Source organism: Puma concolor, chromosome A1, assembly GCF_028749965.1.
Source record: "Puma concolor isolate L17-30 chromosome A1, mPumCon1.1.hap2, whole genome shotgun sequence".
Classification (NCBI taxonomy): Eukaryota; Metazoa; Chordata; class Mammalia; order Carnivora; family Felidae; genus Puma; species Puma concolor.
This window is the reverse complement of record NC_141667.1, coordinates 171545728-171565195: the sequence shown is the minus strand read 5'-3', so window position 1 is coordinate 171565195 and position 19468 is coordinate 171545728. Positions and strand designations below refer to the sequence as shown.

The 19468-nt window shown below is 42.3% G+C and overlaps 1 protein-coding gene across 21 annotated transcripts in view; it reads right to left on the bottom strand.

Moving 5' to 3' along the window:
• Positions 1–1913: 1913 nt before the first annotated feature.
• DOCK9 (dedicator of cytokinesis 9) overlaps positions 1914–19468 on the bottom strand; it is a 291472-nt gene continuing 273917 nt past the window's right edge. For 14 of the 21 annotated variants that reach the window (XM_086708890.1, XM_086708930.1, XM_086708996.1 and 11 more), the window contains 7 exons: positions 18961–18996; positions 17978–18124; positions 15028–15238; positions 8968–9158; positions 5515–5615; positions 5241–5379; positions 1914–3202 (listed from right to left, as the gene is read on the bottom strand). In XM_086708890.1, coding sequence (XP_086565016.1) covers positions 3080–3202; positions 5241–5379; positions 5515–5615; positions 8968–9158; positions 15028–15238; positions 17978–18124; positions 18961–18996 — 948 coding nt within the window. In that variant the 3' untranslated portion in view covers positions 1914–3079. The remainder of the gene's footprint in view (positions 3203–5240; positions 5380–5514; positions 5616–8967; positions 9159–15027; positions 15239–17977; positions 18125–18960; positions 18997–19468) is intronic. The other 7 variants (XM_086708961.1, XM_086709006.1, XM_086708886.1 and 4 more) reach the window with 1 other exon arrangement.

The window sequence follows — 19468 nt, the reverse complement described above, 5'->3', positions numbered from 1 at the left end:
CAGGTAGCAAATATTCCTGATAAGATACTAACTACACTCTGATTCTGAAAGTTACTTCAAAAAAATTTTATTGAAGGGAGAATGAGGAGTTATTATTTACCAGGTATAGAGTTTCTGTTTGGGATGATGAAGAAGTTCTGAGGATGGATGGTGGTGGTGATTGCACAACATTCGACTTAATGCCACTGAATTGTACACTTGAAAATAGTTAAAATGGGGGATGCCTGGGGGGTTTAGTTGGGTAAGCATCCGACTTGGGGTCAGGTCATGATCTCACTGCTCGTGAGTGCGAGTCCCGCATTGGGCTCTGTGCTGACAGCTCAGAGCCTGGAATCTTCTTCGGATTCTGTGTCTCCCTCTCTCCCTCCCTCCCCCACTCACATTCTGTCTCTCTCAAAAACTAAACATTTTAAATGAAAAAATTAAAACAAAGAAATTGTTAAAATGATAAATTTTATATGTTTCTCTTACCTCAATAAAAAAGGGAAAGATGTATGGGAAACATAAACAAATTACTTAAAAATAGCAATAAAATTTTTTTAATGTTAAATAAAATACACTGCTACTTTATTGTGTGACTTTATACCAAAATGAGAATTTTATATGTAAACTAAATGATATTTTTAATTGGTACGGATGTACTCTGTCACGGGGTCAACAGTAGATGTCTTCAACAAGGAGATGGCTCCTTTCTCCACTGCTGTAATAAATGAGGGTTGGTCACCTTCCAAGCTGAATCATATCTGACATGGCATCTGTACAAATTACTCTCCAAGTCTAAGGAAGAGATAGCAAGTTAGCACTTTCCAGACTTATATTTATCTTACTACACGGTGACTTGAGTTTTATGGTTTCTAAATAAGGCATTTATGACCAGGAAATCCAGCTCAGTGACAAAGGAGACATACTGCTATATCCATTCCTGCTGATGTTGGAGTCAAGGTTTATTACACTGCGCCAGGGAGGTCAGAGACTCAGGGCAAACCTTCATGGAGAATTGTGTTTAGCTCTAAATCCGGATCCGCTAATGGATGGGCTGTCGACTCTGGTGAATTGCCATCATGCTTCACCGTCTCTTCTTCATGACCTTGTCTCCACCTATAAAATACGGACTTACCACTGACTGAGAATGTTTCAAAGACGCCAAAAGATCCTTGGTGTCTGGGTGTTCAAGATGTACATCACATTTTCTTTCCTCAACTGGTTATGTGAAAAACAGCCTTTTAAAAGCCTTCAAGTAGGAAAAGCAGCCATTTTACTTCTTGGGGAAAGACTCCTCTTCCTTTCATCGCTGTGACTACACGGGGCTGGGTGACAATGAACTCACCTGCCGGCCACCGGGCATATCAGAGGCAGGACCGGCACCTGCAATCAGAGCTGTCACTTGACTTGGCTTTCTTTGGGATGACACAGATTGCAGGGCGTGTGCACACATGGCTGCCAGCGCACGGCTGGCTCAGTGACCAGCTTGTCTCCGAGTAGTCATCTCAAAAGCAAGCAAGGAAACTGATGAAGATGGAACTCTCGACAGAGCCGAAGAGGAAAAGCCAGAGGGCACAGGTGTCTGTGCAGGCTTGGCAACAGCTAGTAGAATTCAGAGCCAGGCCACGGTGCAGCAGCGCATTTATCCAAGGCAACTGGCGGATCTGAGGTCTAGACCTGCCTCCTGAAATCTGTACCACGGAGACATACGCGGGGGCAGACAAAATGGTACCACGATTCCCCATGTACCCAACCTCAGCTTCAACAACTGCCAACGTTTGTCAGTCTTGTCTCCTCCACCCAGCCCCTTTCCTTTCCTCAACTTTTAAAGCAAATTTCATATACCATGTTAGTTCACCCCCAAGTATTCCAATATCCTGGCCCTCTTGGGAATGGCTAATAATAATAAATACCCAATATTCACTACCAGAAAATCAGCAATGTTATTTTTAATACAGATGTGGTACAGAATGTTTACTTACAGCAGGGCAGAGATTCTAGTTAAATAAAATTAAAAACCTTTATTTTCCCAAATATAAAATTACTAAATTAATGTCTCAAAAGAAAATATAACATGGTGAAAGCTTTAAATCACACCACGATTCACCACAGGATTTATGGTTTACCAATTACATACTCCACCACTTTGGCAAAAGGATGAGATTTTTTAAAAGTTTATAAACCTAACAGAGCAAAGACTGTATACACCTCCATATTGCACTTTTTTTATGTACAAGGATAAAACAGTAAAGTCAAGTGTATTGCATATACTAAGAACGGCACCAATTTGTCACAACGAAACTTAATGCAGAAGCGGATGTGAGGAGTATTAAAAAATGTAGAAATGTAATCCATGTATGTACAGAGTGTGGAGACTGTATTAACAAACTCATATGTACATTACAATATACTGTACTACTTTTAAATTTTTTAGCATAGTTTTGTTTATTAATAGAGGCCTTTGGTTCTAAACTGCTTGACTAGTTTTAAGCTCACATAGTTTCTTAAGCTTTCCTATTTTTTAGATGCAAGTATATGAGTATAAAAGCACTCAACCTTCTGGCTCACTGGTACAAAAGTTACAATGATCAGTTCCCTTAGGTCATCAAAAACTAGTCACAAAAATAGTTCTTGTATTCAACCTGAATGTGCCACAGGAAAAAAAAAAATATTTTCAAGGTTTTCCAGCTTAGCCTAGAGGCAAACGTTACTCCAGCCTCCATTTCAGTGCTACTGTCCCTGCTCTGTACATTCCAGAACACGTGTTTTCTCTAGGCCATTTATTTTAATACTACTCTGTAAGGAAGAATAAAATCTCACTCCAGCTTAAGAGAGTTCGCCACACACCCCCGTTAAGACATAATGAAAAGTTCGAATATTGCCAGCAAGATTTAAAAAAATATGTGTACCCTCTTATGACTCTTCTAGAAAATCGGCTATGAAATAACACCGTTCTTGAGTTCCTTTCTCTCCCATTCCCCTTCACTTCTTCTTGTGCTCGGTCCTCCCTGTGTCTTGCACGAGCCCAGTGATTAACTTTGGAAATCATCCTGAGTTTGCAAATGACAAAGCCCCACATACGGTCCGTGAGGCAAAATCACACAACTGAGGACGAGCTGGTCATTCCGTGAACCAGGGTGCTTGTTGGAGTCCCGCTGATGGCATTGAAGATGTGAAGGGAATTCGGTAAAACGCTCGTCTTCTCCTCCAGCGGGCAAATCTTGAGGCACAGAAACACAACATTACTGAAGTGTAATGCCCCTAAAGACATTTCTCAAAATGGCGTGTTTCACGTAACACAATTTATCATCCAATGGTCACTGTTACTCTGAATGATGGTATGCTCAGAGAGCTCGGCTTTGGCGGTTTGCAGAGGGATTGTGTCAGCTCATCTAGAAAATGGCCTTTTTCAGATCAGGATTTTAAGGGAAAGTCAAGTACAATGGGTTTTGTTTCCTTTATAAAGTACTGAATGGAGCCTTCTCTTCTAGACTCACCAGATTATAAGGTGGTGAAGTCTATCTTACACGTACTTGCCAGGGACACGATCTAGCCCTGTCGCTTGGAAAAGTCTTTTAAAATGAGTCCTGAGCATCTCTGTTTTTCCACTGGCTCCTTCTCTCAGGGTCTTACAGATTTCCATCCTGGGAAAGAGACAGCAGCTGCCCCTATGACCCTGAACAGGTCTCTCTTCACACTCGGTAACGCGGGGGAGAATTCTAGGGGCGAGACTTGACCTACTGCCAGGTGGAAATTGAGAGGAACATACACAGTCAGAGGCTCCCCTGGGAAAACCAAAAGCAAGTCTACTCCAGGTCACAACCCTTTTTGCTTAAGGATTCAAAAGAGTTTAATCTTCACAGTTGTTGAGATAATGGAAAGTTCAAGGTGCAGTTTAGAGCACGGCACTGCGAGAAATGTCCATATGATATGGGAGCTTATTCTAACATTATCAGTCCACATTGTTTTCCTACTTTCTTCTCTTCTAGTGCCAAATGCTGACACTCACTGATCAAACTCTCTGTTACACAGCAATCTGTAAGCTCCATGGAAAAGACCTTGGGCTTTCTCCAAAAACTTATTTTCATGAGACCATCCCTTTTCTGCTTTATCATTCACACATGTATTTCTTTCATCAGTTCAATTTTTTTCTACTTTTCTACATGCCCGGAAGAGGGTGCCTCCCTCTGCACACACTTTATGCCAATGTCTGCAGTTATTCAAACTCAGTCATAACTTTACGTGAAGCAGTTTATCGAGGTTCAGAAAAATAAAATTAAAAAATGACATTACCATCCCATCTGAATGTGTTAGCATGGAAGAGGAGGAAAAAAAAGCAAGCAAGTTAAAGATCAGACATTTCAGTTAGTTTCCTGCAAAAGAAATTTCCTAACTGGATCGTCACATGATATGTTAACTGATATAAGTGGTTCTGGCTTTCATTTGAGAGACTGAACGATAATCGTGTAGGAAACTGGAAAAGGATTTATGTGCAATGGAAGTACTCATGTTACTTGTGAAGAATGGCACTGTGATTTGGAAGAAGTTACTGTGGCCGATGGAGAATGGACCCCTACAAAATCAATACTCTGGAAGCTGCTCTTTGACATGCACTTAGTTGGCTGGCTAGCTGCCCCTCTGACTACTGAGCCCACATACATGATCCTACTGAAAGGAGCTCATACAGGAAGGTGATAGTAGCCATGTAACCAGGAAAGATGCCCAAAATAACAAGGACTAGAGAAGCCACCATGAAGAATCCATTAGGGGACCCAAGTCAGTTGTGAACAGTCACAAACTGAACAACCCTGTTCTTTTAAGTGGCGAAAGACATTTAATGTTAACAGAAAATTCTTTAAACTAGGCTGGCAAGTCTTGGTCTTTCAAAGGATTGGGTGAATAAAAAGATTTCTAGGAACAAGCTAGGTATTTCTTTTTTATGCGAGTTTTGTTTTGCTTTGAGCTAGATTAGGGTGGGGAGGGACAGAGCTTCGAACCACAACCACCTCTAAGAGTGACAAAAAGGAGGTGGGTGCTGCTCTCCTCTGGTTGTGTTAGGTGTTAACAGGTGGGCTAGCTCTTAGCCCTTCCCCAGGTAACCTGCGCTCAGAGGGCAGCAGCGTGTAGCATGCTACATTACTCTTCAGATACCAAAATTCTGGAAGGACATCAGAAGGTTTAGGCCATCCCAGGGCGCATGTGAGAACCCAACTAGCACGTGCTTGCTAAAAATGACAAGAACCGAGCGTGGCACTTACCTGCTCGTGCATGATCTCAGAAAGCTCTTTCGCCATCTCCCTGTAGTTGGCCTTCATTTCTTCCTGGTACTCTAGCTGGTCCTCTTTGATCAGCCGCTCATTTACCGCTAAGGCTTGACCGCAAGCTTCCACAAATTGCCTGAAATGGTAAGAGAGAGGGAAATAAAGGCATGTTGAGGACAAAGAGAGAGTCCAACTGGTAGCACCTCTTTCTTGAATGAGCACAGATATGATGGCTACTTGAAGAGAAAGAGACATTTCCAGTGTACTTTACCTGAAAACTTCTTTAAGCAACTTCACTTTGTTGTCAGGGTATCTTTTTGTGTTTGTGTCATCTAGGAAAGCTCGGGCATATGCTAGTGGACCTGCGTTGACCTAGATCAAGAACAAAGATTTTAAAGTATGTTATTATAAAAATGACCATTCTCATTGATTTGGTTTCAGTTGGCATGTGCTAACAACGCTGTTCAAGCTAGTCATGACTCCTGCCCTCCAGGAACTGACAACCTGAAAGAGGAAACCATGAACAAAGCTTATATTATTATATGTCATTTGATTTTATCACCTCAGACATCATCAGGGTGTTTGAGATGATGGCTCATTTTACGAAGGAGGAAGCAGAGTCTGGAAAACTGAAGGACTTGTTCAAGGTTGAACAGCCAATAAGCAAAACACCTGAGGTCAGAGCCCAAGTCTTCCAATTGGTATCTGTGCTACTCTACACTGACAGAAGCTCCATGTGTGAGTTCAGTGAAAAACTAAAGAATACAGTATATTGGCCAATTTTTTAAAAACTGTTCACCTCTTTGAACTGTGTAGACAGCCATGGACAAATCGATTTGCTATCTTCAAATGAAGTAACCAGCTGAGGTGTGCTGGAATGCCAAAGATTAGGGGCATTTAGCAACAGGATGAGTGAACCAGAACCCTGCATCTCTTGATTAGCCAAGAAGAGTTCCTTGAAGTTGGACAGTCAGGATACATGGGAATGTGGAGAGAAAGAAGGTCAGATACACTGGGTGGGAAAGAGAAAGTCCTAGGCATCTGAGATGGCGTGAGAAAGAATTTGACATGTGATTATCACATCATTTTCCCTGGGAGGTCTGGCGGGCTTGGAAGGTAAGTAAGTAGGGAGGGTCTGTCACTGTTGGTGAAGAGCTGGGCTGTGGTTCTGACCCACGGTAGGCATGACCTGTGCAGTAATGGCAGGAGAGCTGAGGTGTGGGAATTCATACCAGAGGTGGGGAGACAGAGGGCCACAGTGGTGGGAGATGGGCCTCCAAGTCAGGAACAACTAGTTAACCTGTGATGACTGCAGGTATCATCATACTGGTGTTGCATGGGGAACTATGCTAATGATCTGGACATGACCCAAATGACCAATTACCTAAAATGACACAATATACTCAATTTTAAGGATATGCAAACAGGAAAGCTGATATGATTTCATAAGGACTAACATAACCAGATCTTGGAGTACAGAGTCATATAGCCACCATGATGGCTCTGTCCTATACAAGAGCAACCCCAGTGAGGTTCTTGGTATAAGAATTACAGAAATACCTAAATAAAATGGTAAAGTTAATTTCCTATAGCTGCAACTTCACTGTTACCTTGGTGGGCACACAACGTATAAAAAAAAAAAATCTCCTCAGGGTCACCTGGTTGGCTCAGTCATTTAAGCGTCTGAGTCTTGGTTTCAGCTCAGGTCACGATCTCATGGTTGGTGAGTTAGAGCCCCACATTGGCTCAAGAGCCTGCTTAGGATTCTCTCTCTCCCTCTCTCTCTACCCCTCCCCTGCTCACGTTGTGTCTGTCTCTCTCAAAATAAAGAAATAAACTTTAAAAAGAAACTCATCATCATGGAATAATGATCTTTGCTTCTTAAAGATGATTGGGTATTTATAAATCTCTAAGGTCGCTGTCAAATGGAAGGGCACATTATGCCCTTTAGAAAGCTCAACCTGTCCAGCCCCACCCTTTACTGGCGCCCATACCTCTCCACTGGTGTTCTGATAGAGGCTGGATGTTCCCAGGCTATGTTAATGAGTGGTTTTGTTTTTATAGTTGCAGAAAAGTGTGGCCTCTGGACCCATTATGTAATTGCTCATGTTGCTAGAATATTTATCATATTCACTTGATAACTTATTTTGGTACATAAGTCTTTCAGGTCATGAGGGAAGAGGTTGAAACATCTACAAGCCCTTTTGTGGTGAATGACATTTAGAAAATGTTAGGCAACCATCCAGTGTGCATTTGATTAGAAAGGTAACAAGAACTGATTCCAGAAAATAAACGAAAAAAAAACCTTAAAACTTACATATTACATCTACATGCAACTTTCATAAATGTAAGACATTTATGAGATAGAACATAAGTGGGGGAGGCACAGAGAGGGAGACACAGAATCTGAAGCAGGCTCCAGGCTCTGAGCTGTTAGCAGAGAGCCTGATGTGGGGCTTGAACTCACGAACCATGAGATCATGACCTGAGCCGAAGTTGGACGCTTAACCAATTGAGCTACCCAGGTGCCCCAAATGTAACCTTCTTTGAAGAAAGGAATTGGATATAAGGATGTGTGTGTATGTGTGTGTGTAAAACATGTGCTAGAATTATCTATATATACTTAAAAAATCACTAAAGCAAGAAGCATACAAATCACTGGAAGGAGGTGATTTGCCAATTTCCTTGGAAATCATGTAAGATACCTTTTAAAAACCAACTATTTTGAAGTATAATATACAAACAAAAAGGTACATATACCGTGAGGTCATACCTTATTGAATTTTCACAACTGAACATACATATATAATCAGTAGATAAAAAATTATCTTTTCACTAAATGGTGCACATTGCTTGGATAACTATATGGAAAAAAATGTATCTTGACCCTTATCTGTTACCACATACAATAGATTCCAGCTGGATTGCAGATCTATACAGGAATACTAAACAAAGGAAGAAAACATAGGAGAACATTTTTGAAACAGATTTAAGAACGAAGTTCTTAAAGAGGGCGCAAAAGGGGCGCCTGGGTGGCTCAGTAGGTTGAGCGTCCGACTTGGGCTCAGGTCATGATCTCACAGTTTGTGAGTTCGAGCCCTGTGTCGGGCTCTGTGCTGACAGCTCAGAGCCTGGACCCTGCTTCAGATTCTGTGTCTCCCTCTCTCTCTGCCCTTCCCCTGTTCATGCTCTGTCTCTCTCTGTCTCAAAAATAAATAAAAACATTAAAAAAAATTTAAAAACATGAATTATAAAAATAAATAAATAAAGAGGGCGCAAAAATGTTACTAATTAAGGAAAAATTAATTAATTTACCATAAAATGAATAAATTTCTGTTAATCAAAACATACCATTAAGAGAGTGAAACTTAAGGTACTTGTTCAGATACAATTTTCATAGAAACCAGAAAACAACAGTTTTGTAAGGAACCCTACAGGTATTCACACTTCTTTATATTTAGAAGAGTGTTGATGTTTCCAGTTAGGCACCTAGAATTCCCCAAAGTACTAAAAAGACACTCCTCCAGGTGGGGTTGGATGGGGCCCCCAAGTCTACCGCCCCCTTCTGGTATCAGGAGACACTGCACAGATACTGGAAGGTAACTGGGATGACCAGGTCAAGTAGGGATCTACACTAGACCTTGCTAGGCTTGAAATTTACCAAGGTCCAAATGAGCCCCTGCGTCTGTTGCCCTGTGGTTTGCTTTGACAGCGCTGGGCTCACCTGAACGCTCACGCTGCCCTGGAGTTTGAGCTGCAGCTTGATCATGTCTACTTCGGCTGAGGAACACAGCTGCCGGAGCTCGGCCACCTTCTTACTCATCTCGTCAATGGCTACTTCGATGGGGTTCAGGTCGGTGTGGTGCTGGTACATGACGGGGATCCGCTTCTTCACATAAGGGAAGCAGTGTATTGCTGTGGAGGAACGAGTCCCAGAAATGATGCTGCAGCTTGTATCGTCTTTACTACTATTGAGGTAGAAGTACTTATTATTCCCATTTTATAGATAAGGAACCCAAATCTTGCTAAAGTCACATGCCAGGGTTTCATGGAACCACAGCACTGTCTTCTTTTATCACTGTGCATGTTTAATGACAGGTTGTATGGTGCAAAGTCAAGAGAGTTGGGTCTTTTTGTGTATGTTTGAAGAAATTACTATCATTTCCTGCTCAGTTTTCTTAACCATAAATGCCTTACCTTCCTTGGAATTTGTGAGATCTGAAAGACTAGTAGGTGTAAGAGGGCTTTGAAAACATTAAGAACGGTACAGAGTTTTGAGATATCAACAGACCAGATTTTAAGTCCAGAAAATAGTTCCATAAACATATCCTTGAGAAAATTCACTTCTCTAGAGAATTTTGAATTACATGCTTGAATTTGCACAAATCAGAGAAATCAGTGAAAAATAACAAGTGAGAACATATTTCCAAGTATTTTATAAACCAGAAATTCAGGCTGTTGAAGTCACACTAATCATAAAGATATTTTGAAACAGAAGTGAATAAAAAACAGAAATAAGAATATTTACGTTTTCTTATACTTTTTTCTCCCCTACAAAAAAACCAACCAATAGTGCTAGTTTTGTTTTCACTTATCATAATAAGATGCCTGAACGTATCAACAAAATGAATAGAAAAACAGCCAGTTCTAATTTGGGTCTGTTTTAAATTTCTACCTTTTTGCTTTACATGGCATATAAATATCTTTAATATCTTTATTTAATATATATTTATGAATAGACATGAATATAAATGCTTAAAAGCTAATTTTATTTTTTAACAAGCAAAAGTAAGACGGGAGTGTTACGCTTGGATCATTGCTGTTTAGTAAGTGGCTAGGGAGAGTTTACTTAGAAAGGCCTCAGTGAGAAAACAGGGCCAGCACCATACAGCACAGAGTCCAGGTGGGTCACCCAAAGTCTGCACAAAGCGGGAGGTGTTCAGCCTGCTGCAGCCTCAAGTCACACCCTGACAGGCCTGTTCTAGTCCCTCAATGTTTTATCGATCACAGACCAAAGGTCTGTGTCTCCTATTTCTTTTGCATTCCTTGTGGATGGTTTTTTTTTTTTTTAATTTTTTTTTTTAACGTTTTTATTTATTTTTGGGACAGAGAGAGACAGAGCATGAACGAGGGAGGGGCAGAGAGACAGGGAGACACAGAATCAGAAACAGGCTCCAGGCTCTGAGCCATCAGCCCAGAGCCTGACGCGGGGCTCGAACTCACGGACCGCGAGATCGTGACCTGGCTGAAGTCGGACGCTTAACCAACTGTGCCACCCAGGCGCCCCCCTTGTGGATGATTTTTAAGTGGCAGCAGTGGGATTGATCAATCCTCTTGGAACCTGATGTTTCTTTTTTTTTTTTTTTTTTTTTTAAATTTTTTTTTTTCAACGTTTATTTATTTTTGGGACAGAGAGAGACAGAGCATGAACGGGGGAGGGGCAGAGAGAGAGAGGGAGACACAGAATCGGAAACAGGCTCCAGGCTCCGAGCCATCAGCCCAGAGCCTGACGCGGGGCTCGAACTCACGGACCGTGAGATCGTGACCTGGCTGAAGTCGGACGCTTAACCGACTGTGCCACCCAGGCGCCCCTTGGAACCTGACGTTTCTTTGGTAGCGTGGTAAGACCTGGGCCTCGCTGCTCTCCAGCCGGGTAGCCAGAGGTGCACCCGGGGGTGGGCAGAAAGCGCTTTACAGACTGCCACTGCACTGCCATGAGTAAGAAGTGCCGTGGAAGCGTTTCATGAGGCTAACAGCGGTGTCAAAACACAGGTGATTAGCGTAATCACAGTTATTTTTGAGTATTTCAGAGAGAACAGTTAATTCCACGGATGTCTGTGAGATGTACACGGACTATACGGATTTCATTCAGCGTAAGAGTCCTGAGTCTTGCGATGGTAAGTGGAGACTTAGAGAAGCAAGGGAGAGCATAATGATACAGAAAACTCAGAGCCTGTGCATGAGCCCACCAGGTCCACGTGAGCTGGGATCCCCCTGCCTTCCTTGCTGGCCCCATCTTTCTTCCTCTCCCTCAGACTCACTCAGCTCCAGCCATGCTGGCCTGCTGGTTGTTCCCTGAATGTGCTGGGCACAAGCACCCCCACCCATTGGCTTTTGCCCAGACAGCTCCTTCTTCCTCCAGATGTTTGCGTGGCCTACTCCCTCACCTCCTTCAAGTCTGGACTAAAGTGTCACCTCCTCAAGTGAGGCCCCTCTGGGCTACTCCATTTTAAATTGCAACCCTACCCCTTCAGTCCCACCTTTCTGATCTCCTTTTGCTTTTGTCCAGAACACGTATTACCTTCCAACACAGGTATGTTTACCCATTATGTTTACTGGTTATTGTCTGTCTCCTTCTGCTAGAAGGAGACTGCCTAATGCAGACGTGTGTGTTTTGTTACAAAGCCAGGATGGAATACTGCCTGTGCTCCATAAATATTGTGGAATCAATTAATGCATTAGTGTCCAAATGGCTAAATGAAAGAGCAAAGTGGCCTGGAGGGTGGAAGGTTAGGTGACTGACTGAGTGAAGCATCACGTTACTATAAAATGGCCGGACCTCATGCTGTGCGGCCTTTCAGGAAGGAAGGTGAGGAAGAAGGGGCTTAGGGGCATGGGTGCCTGTACAGCCTGGTGAGACTGAATAGAAGGTGAAGAGCAGGAGAATATTTCTCCCGAGTGGGAGTCTGGGCAGGATTTGGAAGACTCTGGAATAGTGATTGGGAAGAAGCTCCATGGCAGGAGTTCCATGACAGGAAGAGAGGAGGGGGTTAAGTTGGGAGGCAGGCTCAGAAATTTACACAGAAGGGGTGTGGAGGTTTTCCTGGTTTTCCAAATGATCCCACAATTGCAGTGAACTGACTGACCTACCCAGGAAAGCGAGCCTTTGCCGGGTTCAGAGGTCAGGCAGGGCCGGGGCTCCCCCATAACTTGGATGGTCAAAGGTCTGGTTTGAAGGAAAGCAATGGAAGAAGAGCCTGAAGGATTAATAACATAGGGGAAAACTCTCAAGTTCAAAGTCTTTGGAATATCCTGGTCTGTGTGCCTGTAAAGGTTGACACGGAGCTCATGTGTTCTTAGTAGCATTTTTACAACCCTTTCTCTAAATCTTTATGCTGCCAGTAACTATCCTTTTGATATTTGGAGATCTTTCAGGGTGAAAACGATACCTTTTTTGGGTATTTTGTTGTACTGTAATCCCCTTTGGCTCATCAGCAACCTCAAAAGGCAAGGGGACCACTGGTGGATAAGATCCAGCGAAATAAAGTACATTCTTGCCCCTCCTGGGTATCATTTATGATGTTCTTCAACACAAGATGGATAGTGTAAGTCTATCCATTTTACAGATGGGGAAACTAAGGCATAGAGAGAGGTTAGGTGACTTGCCCGGGATCACAGTGAGCACTGCCCTGGGTCTGCAGGGCGAGGCCCGGGCTCTGTACTGCCCATACTTTCCCATCCCCACAGATGAGCCGACACCCCTGTGTTAACTCTGCCTCTCTCTGCAGCGGTGATACTCTGTCTCCTCTGTTCCGGCAGGTACAGAGCTTTGCTCTTGTTCTCTAGCTGATCAAAAACATTTCTGTGACAAAATGATCAACTGTGACCCTGAAGGAAATCTGGCCAGGGAAAACACTGTTTCTGAATCGATAATGTTACCTGAGCAGAATAATCCTAATAAAAAATCCTGATCCTGACTCATCAGGGAACTGGGTTTATTTTAAGCGCAGTGCTTAAACTGGAGCGGCACCAGAGTCAGCTGGGGGGGCTTGTTCAACACAACTAGCCGGGCCCCACGCCCAGAGTTTCTGATTCAGCAGGGCTGGGCGGGGCCCACAAATCTGAATTTCTCCCATTCCCAGATGATGCTTATGCTGCAGGTCCAGGAACAGTGTGATAAGCACGGACTTAAGGTCATGACTGTAGAGATAAATGCCCCAAGCTGGCATAGTGACCCCACCTAGAAATGTAGTTATCTTGTCTAAGAAGAAGAATTTGCTACTGTGTCCATGAGAAAAACAACTCCTCTCCCCATGGGGAGGGACTACCATTTTTGAGGACAATACTGTTTGAATTTCACGTGTTATCATTACTCTAAAAGTAGTAGGGGCTCTTTCTTTAAGAAAGCAGGAGTTTTTTTTTTTTTTTAATTTTAACTTTTATCTCAGTTCCTTCCTAGGAAGGGTGAAGAATTCTCTGTAATATGCTGTTCTGAGCGATTTTACAATGAGTCATGTTCTTTCTTTGGTAATAGCTTTACTGAGATACAGACTCACCCACTGAAAGTGTCCAGTTCAGTGGTGAGAGTGGAGCCCATGTGAAATGTGGCATCTTAACAGGGGTCCTTTTTCTCATCATCACACTGTTCCCTATTATTGCCCGGCAACATCGGCTTCTAGACAGAGCAATGGACACCTTCCTGGTTCTACTGAACTATCACTCTTTGAAACAGCGGATGTAGACACACCTGGCTTTCTGAGCAGACCTCTCACCGACTTTTTTTGAGGTCAAGAAAGTGTTCTATTTTAGGTTACCCTAGTCACGCTGCTGACCCCAACCCAAGAGTGGACAAGGTCAGGTTCCCCCAGAGAAGGTAAGAGTCTACACTGTCAGGAACTAGGAAATGATGCAAAACACATTTCTGAGAATGGGTTATCAATGGCTAACCAGGGTCCAAGGATCTATTAAAGCTCCTGTCACAGCTGAACGGAGAGCCTCTGAAGGCAGTGAGCTTCCTGGTAGGGCCGGTATCCAAGCTGAGGTTGGCCAGCCACTCTCAGAGATGAGACACAAGGGATCCAACCTCATATCCTATTTATTCACTCAGCCTAAAATCCCTGACCAGGTTCAGGCCGGGAACTGTGTGAGAAAGACATGTAGGGGTCTCTTCCTGTGAAGGAGACACAGAACCGTGTGCAGGGGCTCTTGAGGCCCTGGGCCTGGAGAGGGGTCTGCATGGGTTTCAGAAGGTGTCTGTAAGTCACCTGAAACTGTGTGCAAAAGCTCTCTGAGGAGATAAGGGTCCACTGGTTTCATCAGATTCTAAAAAAGGGTCAGTGACTTGACTTCGGGTATGAACTTCTGGTTGAGCAGAAGAAGAAAATGTTAACAGATAAATAGAAAAATGTCAGGAGTATTCAAAAGTAAGCATTAGATAAATGTTAAAATGAAATAGATATCTGGCGAAAGTTAACTAAGCCTGAAGGGCCCTTCCTTCTAGAAGCTTCTGGATCCCTTCCAGAGAATTCTTTACCTCGGTGTCCAGGCTAATGTCTGTATGGGATTCTGGAAGGTATTATGCTAAGCGAAATAAGTCAGTTAGAAAAAGAGATCATATGATTTCACTCCTAAGTGGAATTTGAGAAACTCAACAGATGAACACAGGGGAAGGAAAGGAAAAATAAGATGAAAACAGAGAGGGAGACAAACTATAAGACACTCTTAAATACAGAGAACAAGCTGAGGGTTGCTGGAGGGGGTGGGGTAAATGGTGACGGACATTAAGGAGGACACTTGTTGGGATCAGCACTGGGTGTCATATGTAAGAGATGAATCACTGGGCTCTACTCCTGAAGCCAAGACTACACTGTATGTTATTTAACTCGAAAATAAATTAATAAAAAAAGAAAAGCAAAGAAAAGCAAAGAAAGGAAAAGAAAAAAGAAGAGAAGAGAAAAGAGAAAAGAAAAGAAAAGAAAAGAAAAGAAAAGAAAAGAAAAGAAAAAAGAAAAGAGGAAAGAAAAGAGAAAAGAAAAGAAGCGAAGAGAAGACAGGGCAACGGTACCTGTCAATATGGTTCGCCGTTTGCACTGCTCCTCAACCCCGCCCTGCCTTTTCCCAGTCTGAGTGAAGGGCATCTCAAACATGAAGCGGCGAATGTTATGAGATCTCTCAAATTCCGTTTTCCTTTCTTGCAATTCTTTTTCATCGAAGAATGGAATCACGTGAGTCACCTGGATGTATGCATACTTGGAATCCAGATCCTTAGGGTTGACCTTTAAGGGAATAAACAAAAGGGGAGATTGGTGTTATTTGAAGGACTCTTTCAAAGCATCCCTAAGCTTGTCTTTCCACTTCTTATTAATACAAGATTTGGAAAAGTTTAGAAAAGTGGAAAAAAAAATAGTACAACAAACACCCACATACCCACGACTTAGAATAATTGCTAATGCTTTGTTCAAGCATACACACACACACACACACACACACACACATGCATACATGGACGCACACTTACACATGTACGTATAGACTTTTTGTTGTTGTTGAACCATTTCAAAGTAAGTGGTATCCATCATGGCACTTCCACCAGCATCTCTTAAACAGGAGGACATTCTCCTCCATGACCATAATGTATATCATACCCAATAAAACTAACTTAATTCAACACCCAGTCCATTAAAGTTTCTCAAATGTCCCCAGAATGTTATTTATCACTATTTGTGTTTGAACCAGAATCTAATAAACGATCATATTTAATCTAATATTCTCCACTTTTTTTTTTTTCCTGACACTGAATTTTTTTTTAAGACATCATGTTAGTTTTCTTGCTGAGTGACTCCCTGTCTGGATTTTCCTGCTGGCTTCCTGAACTGCATTTTTACATATTTGGCTTAGAGAGAAAAATGTTTATTTTAGTAATAATGTTTAATACCTAGAACCTCAAATTATAATTAATCCACAGATTATATGTAAATAGAAGTGGACGAATTAATACAGGTACAGACTAGTCTAAGACTAATCTAACCATAAGTTTAGCTCCTGATTAACTCAGCACATAAACGCTTTTAAAACTGCATTGCTACAATTCAATTAGCAGTGCTCTAACATCTGTGACGTGCTAGATAGAACATTAAACATAGATATTTCCCATACAAGCCCAATAGCTAATATATTAGGGAGACAAATGAATTTTGCACAAATGAATTGTATTTAAGCTTGTAGAGCAATAAAAGGGGAAGGGTGTGAAAGAAATGAGGGCAAAGAATTTGGAGACAATTCTGGAACCGGGGCTGACAAATAAATAAGGCCAAGAAGGTTTTGCTAAAAGCCTCTAGTTATCATGCGCCACTGTCCTCTCAACAGGAATGTTTGTGAAGAAAAATGAAAAATGGGTATGGACGTGCCTAAAACTTTGGAAGTTAAGAAAATACATAAAGTCATGAGTTATTAACTTCTATTTTAGAAATAGCCATCCGGCCAATCGCTACAACTGTGTTCAAACCTATGAAATGTGACTCTCCTTAGCAGAAGCAATGTAAAAGCAGTGGAAATGCACACGCTTGCCTAGTTCTCAGTGGTATTTCCCTAGTTGTCATTTCCGAAGTTGTACGTGCGAAACAGGAGCAACGGAGCACCGGTGTTTGGGGGAAGGGAAGAAGGTCGGGAAGGTGCTACAAGGACAGCGGATTGAGGGGGAAGAAGAATGCACATGAGGGTCCCGAGGAGAGGTTGTCACGTTGAAGCCACAGCTTGACACAGACAAAGGTTTCAGTTTCAGAGAAAGAGGCAAATTGGACCTGGGTAGTTTGGTTTAGGAAAAATGTAGGCCTTCAAAAGGTCGTGTTAAGGGTTCTGGTTAAAAACAGACCAACAATGTGTGTTTATCCCTTTCCTTCACGCAACTCTCTGGTATAGACTTCACCTGTGAGGACCAAGGAAAGAGGACAGAAGACAGCAGTGGGTGAGAGAGTTTAATGAATTTCTGGAAGGCAGGTGCAAGGAGGTGTGCTACCCAACGTGGCAGAGACACCGTTTTCCCACGCAGGTGGGGCAAGGAAGGTTTCTGAGGAAAACGGCACCTGGTGATGACAGAGGTTCTAATCTAAGTTCCCACAGAGGGATAACCAGTGAGTCAGGGTATCTCTCTGAAGCTTGCTGCTATGGACTGAACGTCTGTCCCCTCCAAATTCATAGGGTGAAATCATTTTTTTTACAGATTATTTATTTATTTTGAGAGACAGAGAGTGAGAGAGCACAAGTGGAGGAGGAGCAGAGAGAGAAGGAGGGGAGAGAATCCCAAACAGGCTCTGCACCACCAGCACAGAGCTGCACAGAGTCCACCATCAGCACAGAGCCCAACTCGGGGCTCAAACTCACGAACCGTGAGATGGTGACCTGAGCTGAACCAAGAGTCAGATGCTTAACCAGCTGGGTCACCTAGGCTCCCCTCATAGGGTGAAATCTTAACCTCCAGTGTGATGGCACTGAGGCAGGAGGTGACCAGGTCATGAGGGCAGAGCCCCCACGAATGGGATTCATGCCCTTCTAACAGGGGCCCCACAGAGACCCCTCACCCCCTCCACCATGTGAGGACACAGGGAGGAGATACTCATCTGTGAACCAGGAAGGAGGACCTCACCAGACACAGAAACTGCTGACGTCTTGACCTAGGTTTTCCCAACCACCACAACTATGAGAAATTCGTGTTGTTGATAAGCTGCTCAGTCTGCGGTGTTTGTTACATCAGCCCGAATGCACTGATGCCCATAGGGGACCAGCAATAGGATTCGGGTGGCCAGGAGAGGTGTGGGGTGGAAATCAGGGTGAGCATCAAAGTCTATTTGGAGTGGTGAGGCCCCAGGTTCCCTTCCATCATCCCTGCTGCACGAGAGAGGAGAGGTTGTTCCTTAGAGGAAGTGGTCTGGAAAAACAGGTCCCACATTCAGCCCGCAGGCTGAATAATCAATCAATACAATATCATGACTATGAAACATTTCCAAACATGGTCATACCTTGCCAGAATCCTGTATCATTTTCACATTTTCAGAACCAAATTTATCTGAGTAAAGTTTAAGGAGTCTCTGGGAAATTTCTGACAGAGGCGTGAGTTTGGGTTCTTTGTAAATATACTCTTTTCCATCTTCATCTTCAAAGAATCCCTGTGACATAAAGCACAATTAGAGCTGTTCCCAGGTATAGCCCCAGGCTTACCACCCAGGAAGGGTTCTTGTGTTATAGGGGTTAAAAAAAAAAAAAGGTGGGAGGGAATGATTCTAAAATAAAGTCCTACTTAAACAGGCTCTCTGAATAGGAAGGAAAATGATAATAATGTGAAATCAGGTTGCAAAGATAAAACACAAAACTGCAAACTCATTCAAGAATGTTGAGTGAAATGAAAGATTGGGGACTCGAGACTGTTCTCTCATGATCTAATGATGGGATTCAAGCCTGTTTCACATTCCCAAGAAGTAGAGCTCACTATGAAATGATTCGGCAGGAAATGTACACACCTCACATCTCATGCCTCCCCCATTTTCACAGGATTTTACGGCATAAACAGAAACATTCCAGTCTGGAGCAGCTCTGGCAAACGTTATGGCAAACGTTACCTGAAGTTTGTATAAATTCTATTTTGCTTTACTTAGGAGAAAAATATGAAAGGGCTGGAGCATGGCATCAGCAAAGATTTTCATGATCACCAGTTGATTATCATGTGGTTTAGCACCAATCATGTCTGCTGAACACAGCAAGGCTTAGAATTGCATGGGAAGTGAAAAAGGTTGAAAATTTTAAAGTCCAGATTGGGGTTAATACTTGAAATTAAAAAAAAAAAAAAGTTTCTCGTCTAAAAATAAAAGAGAGAAAATGGTGCAAAAAACACAGTATATTAAAAAAAAATGCAGGCTAACATGAGACAAATAACACCCACATCAAACTAGTGTAGATGCAGTAATTTCACTACATTACTTGCTTTTTAAGCATTTACTGTAATTACCTCCACATCTGTTTCACTGTCTGTAAACTGGTATTGCTATAAAGTTATAAAAGACAATAACAGGATAAATTGAAGGTTATATAGTGCTCACAGAAAACCACACACCCTAAATAAATGGATTATAATTTATATCATTTAATCATGTTAGAGACTTTGGAGGTTAAACTTTCAGTTAAATTTAAATGAACCCTTTTATACAGGGTTTCTGAAATATTACAACAGTAAATATACTTGTGGAGATATTATATTACAAAATAGAGAGATGCACAGGGAACAAAGGAAACCAGAAAGTCTTAATTTTGATTTTAAAACATGCAGTGTAGATGTGTAAGGAAACAAGTGATTTATTTCTGTAAATGGAATAAAATGTTAATTTTTTTTTTTTTTGGAGTTTGTAATGATTGGACAGATATACATACAGACTTGAAAAGGAAACTTGCAAGTCACACGGAAGTACCAAAGATGCCACTAAAAATGTCTTATGGAGGGAGAACTTACCGCTGCCTTA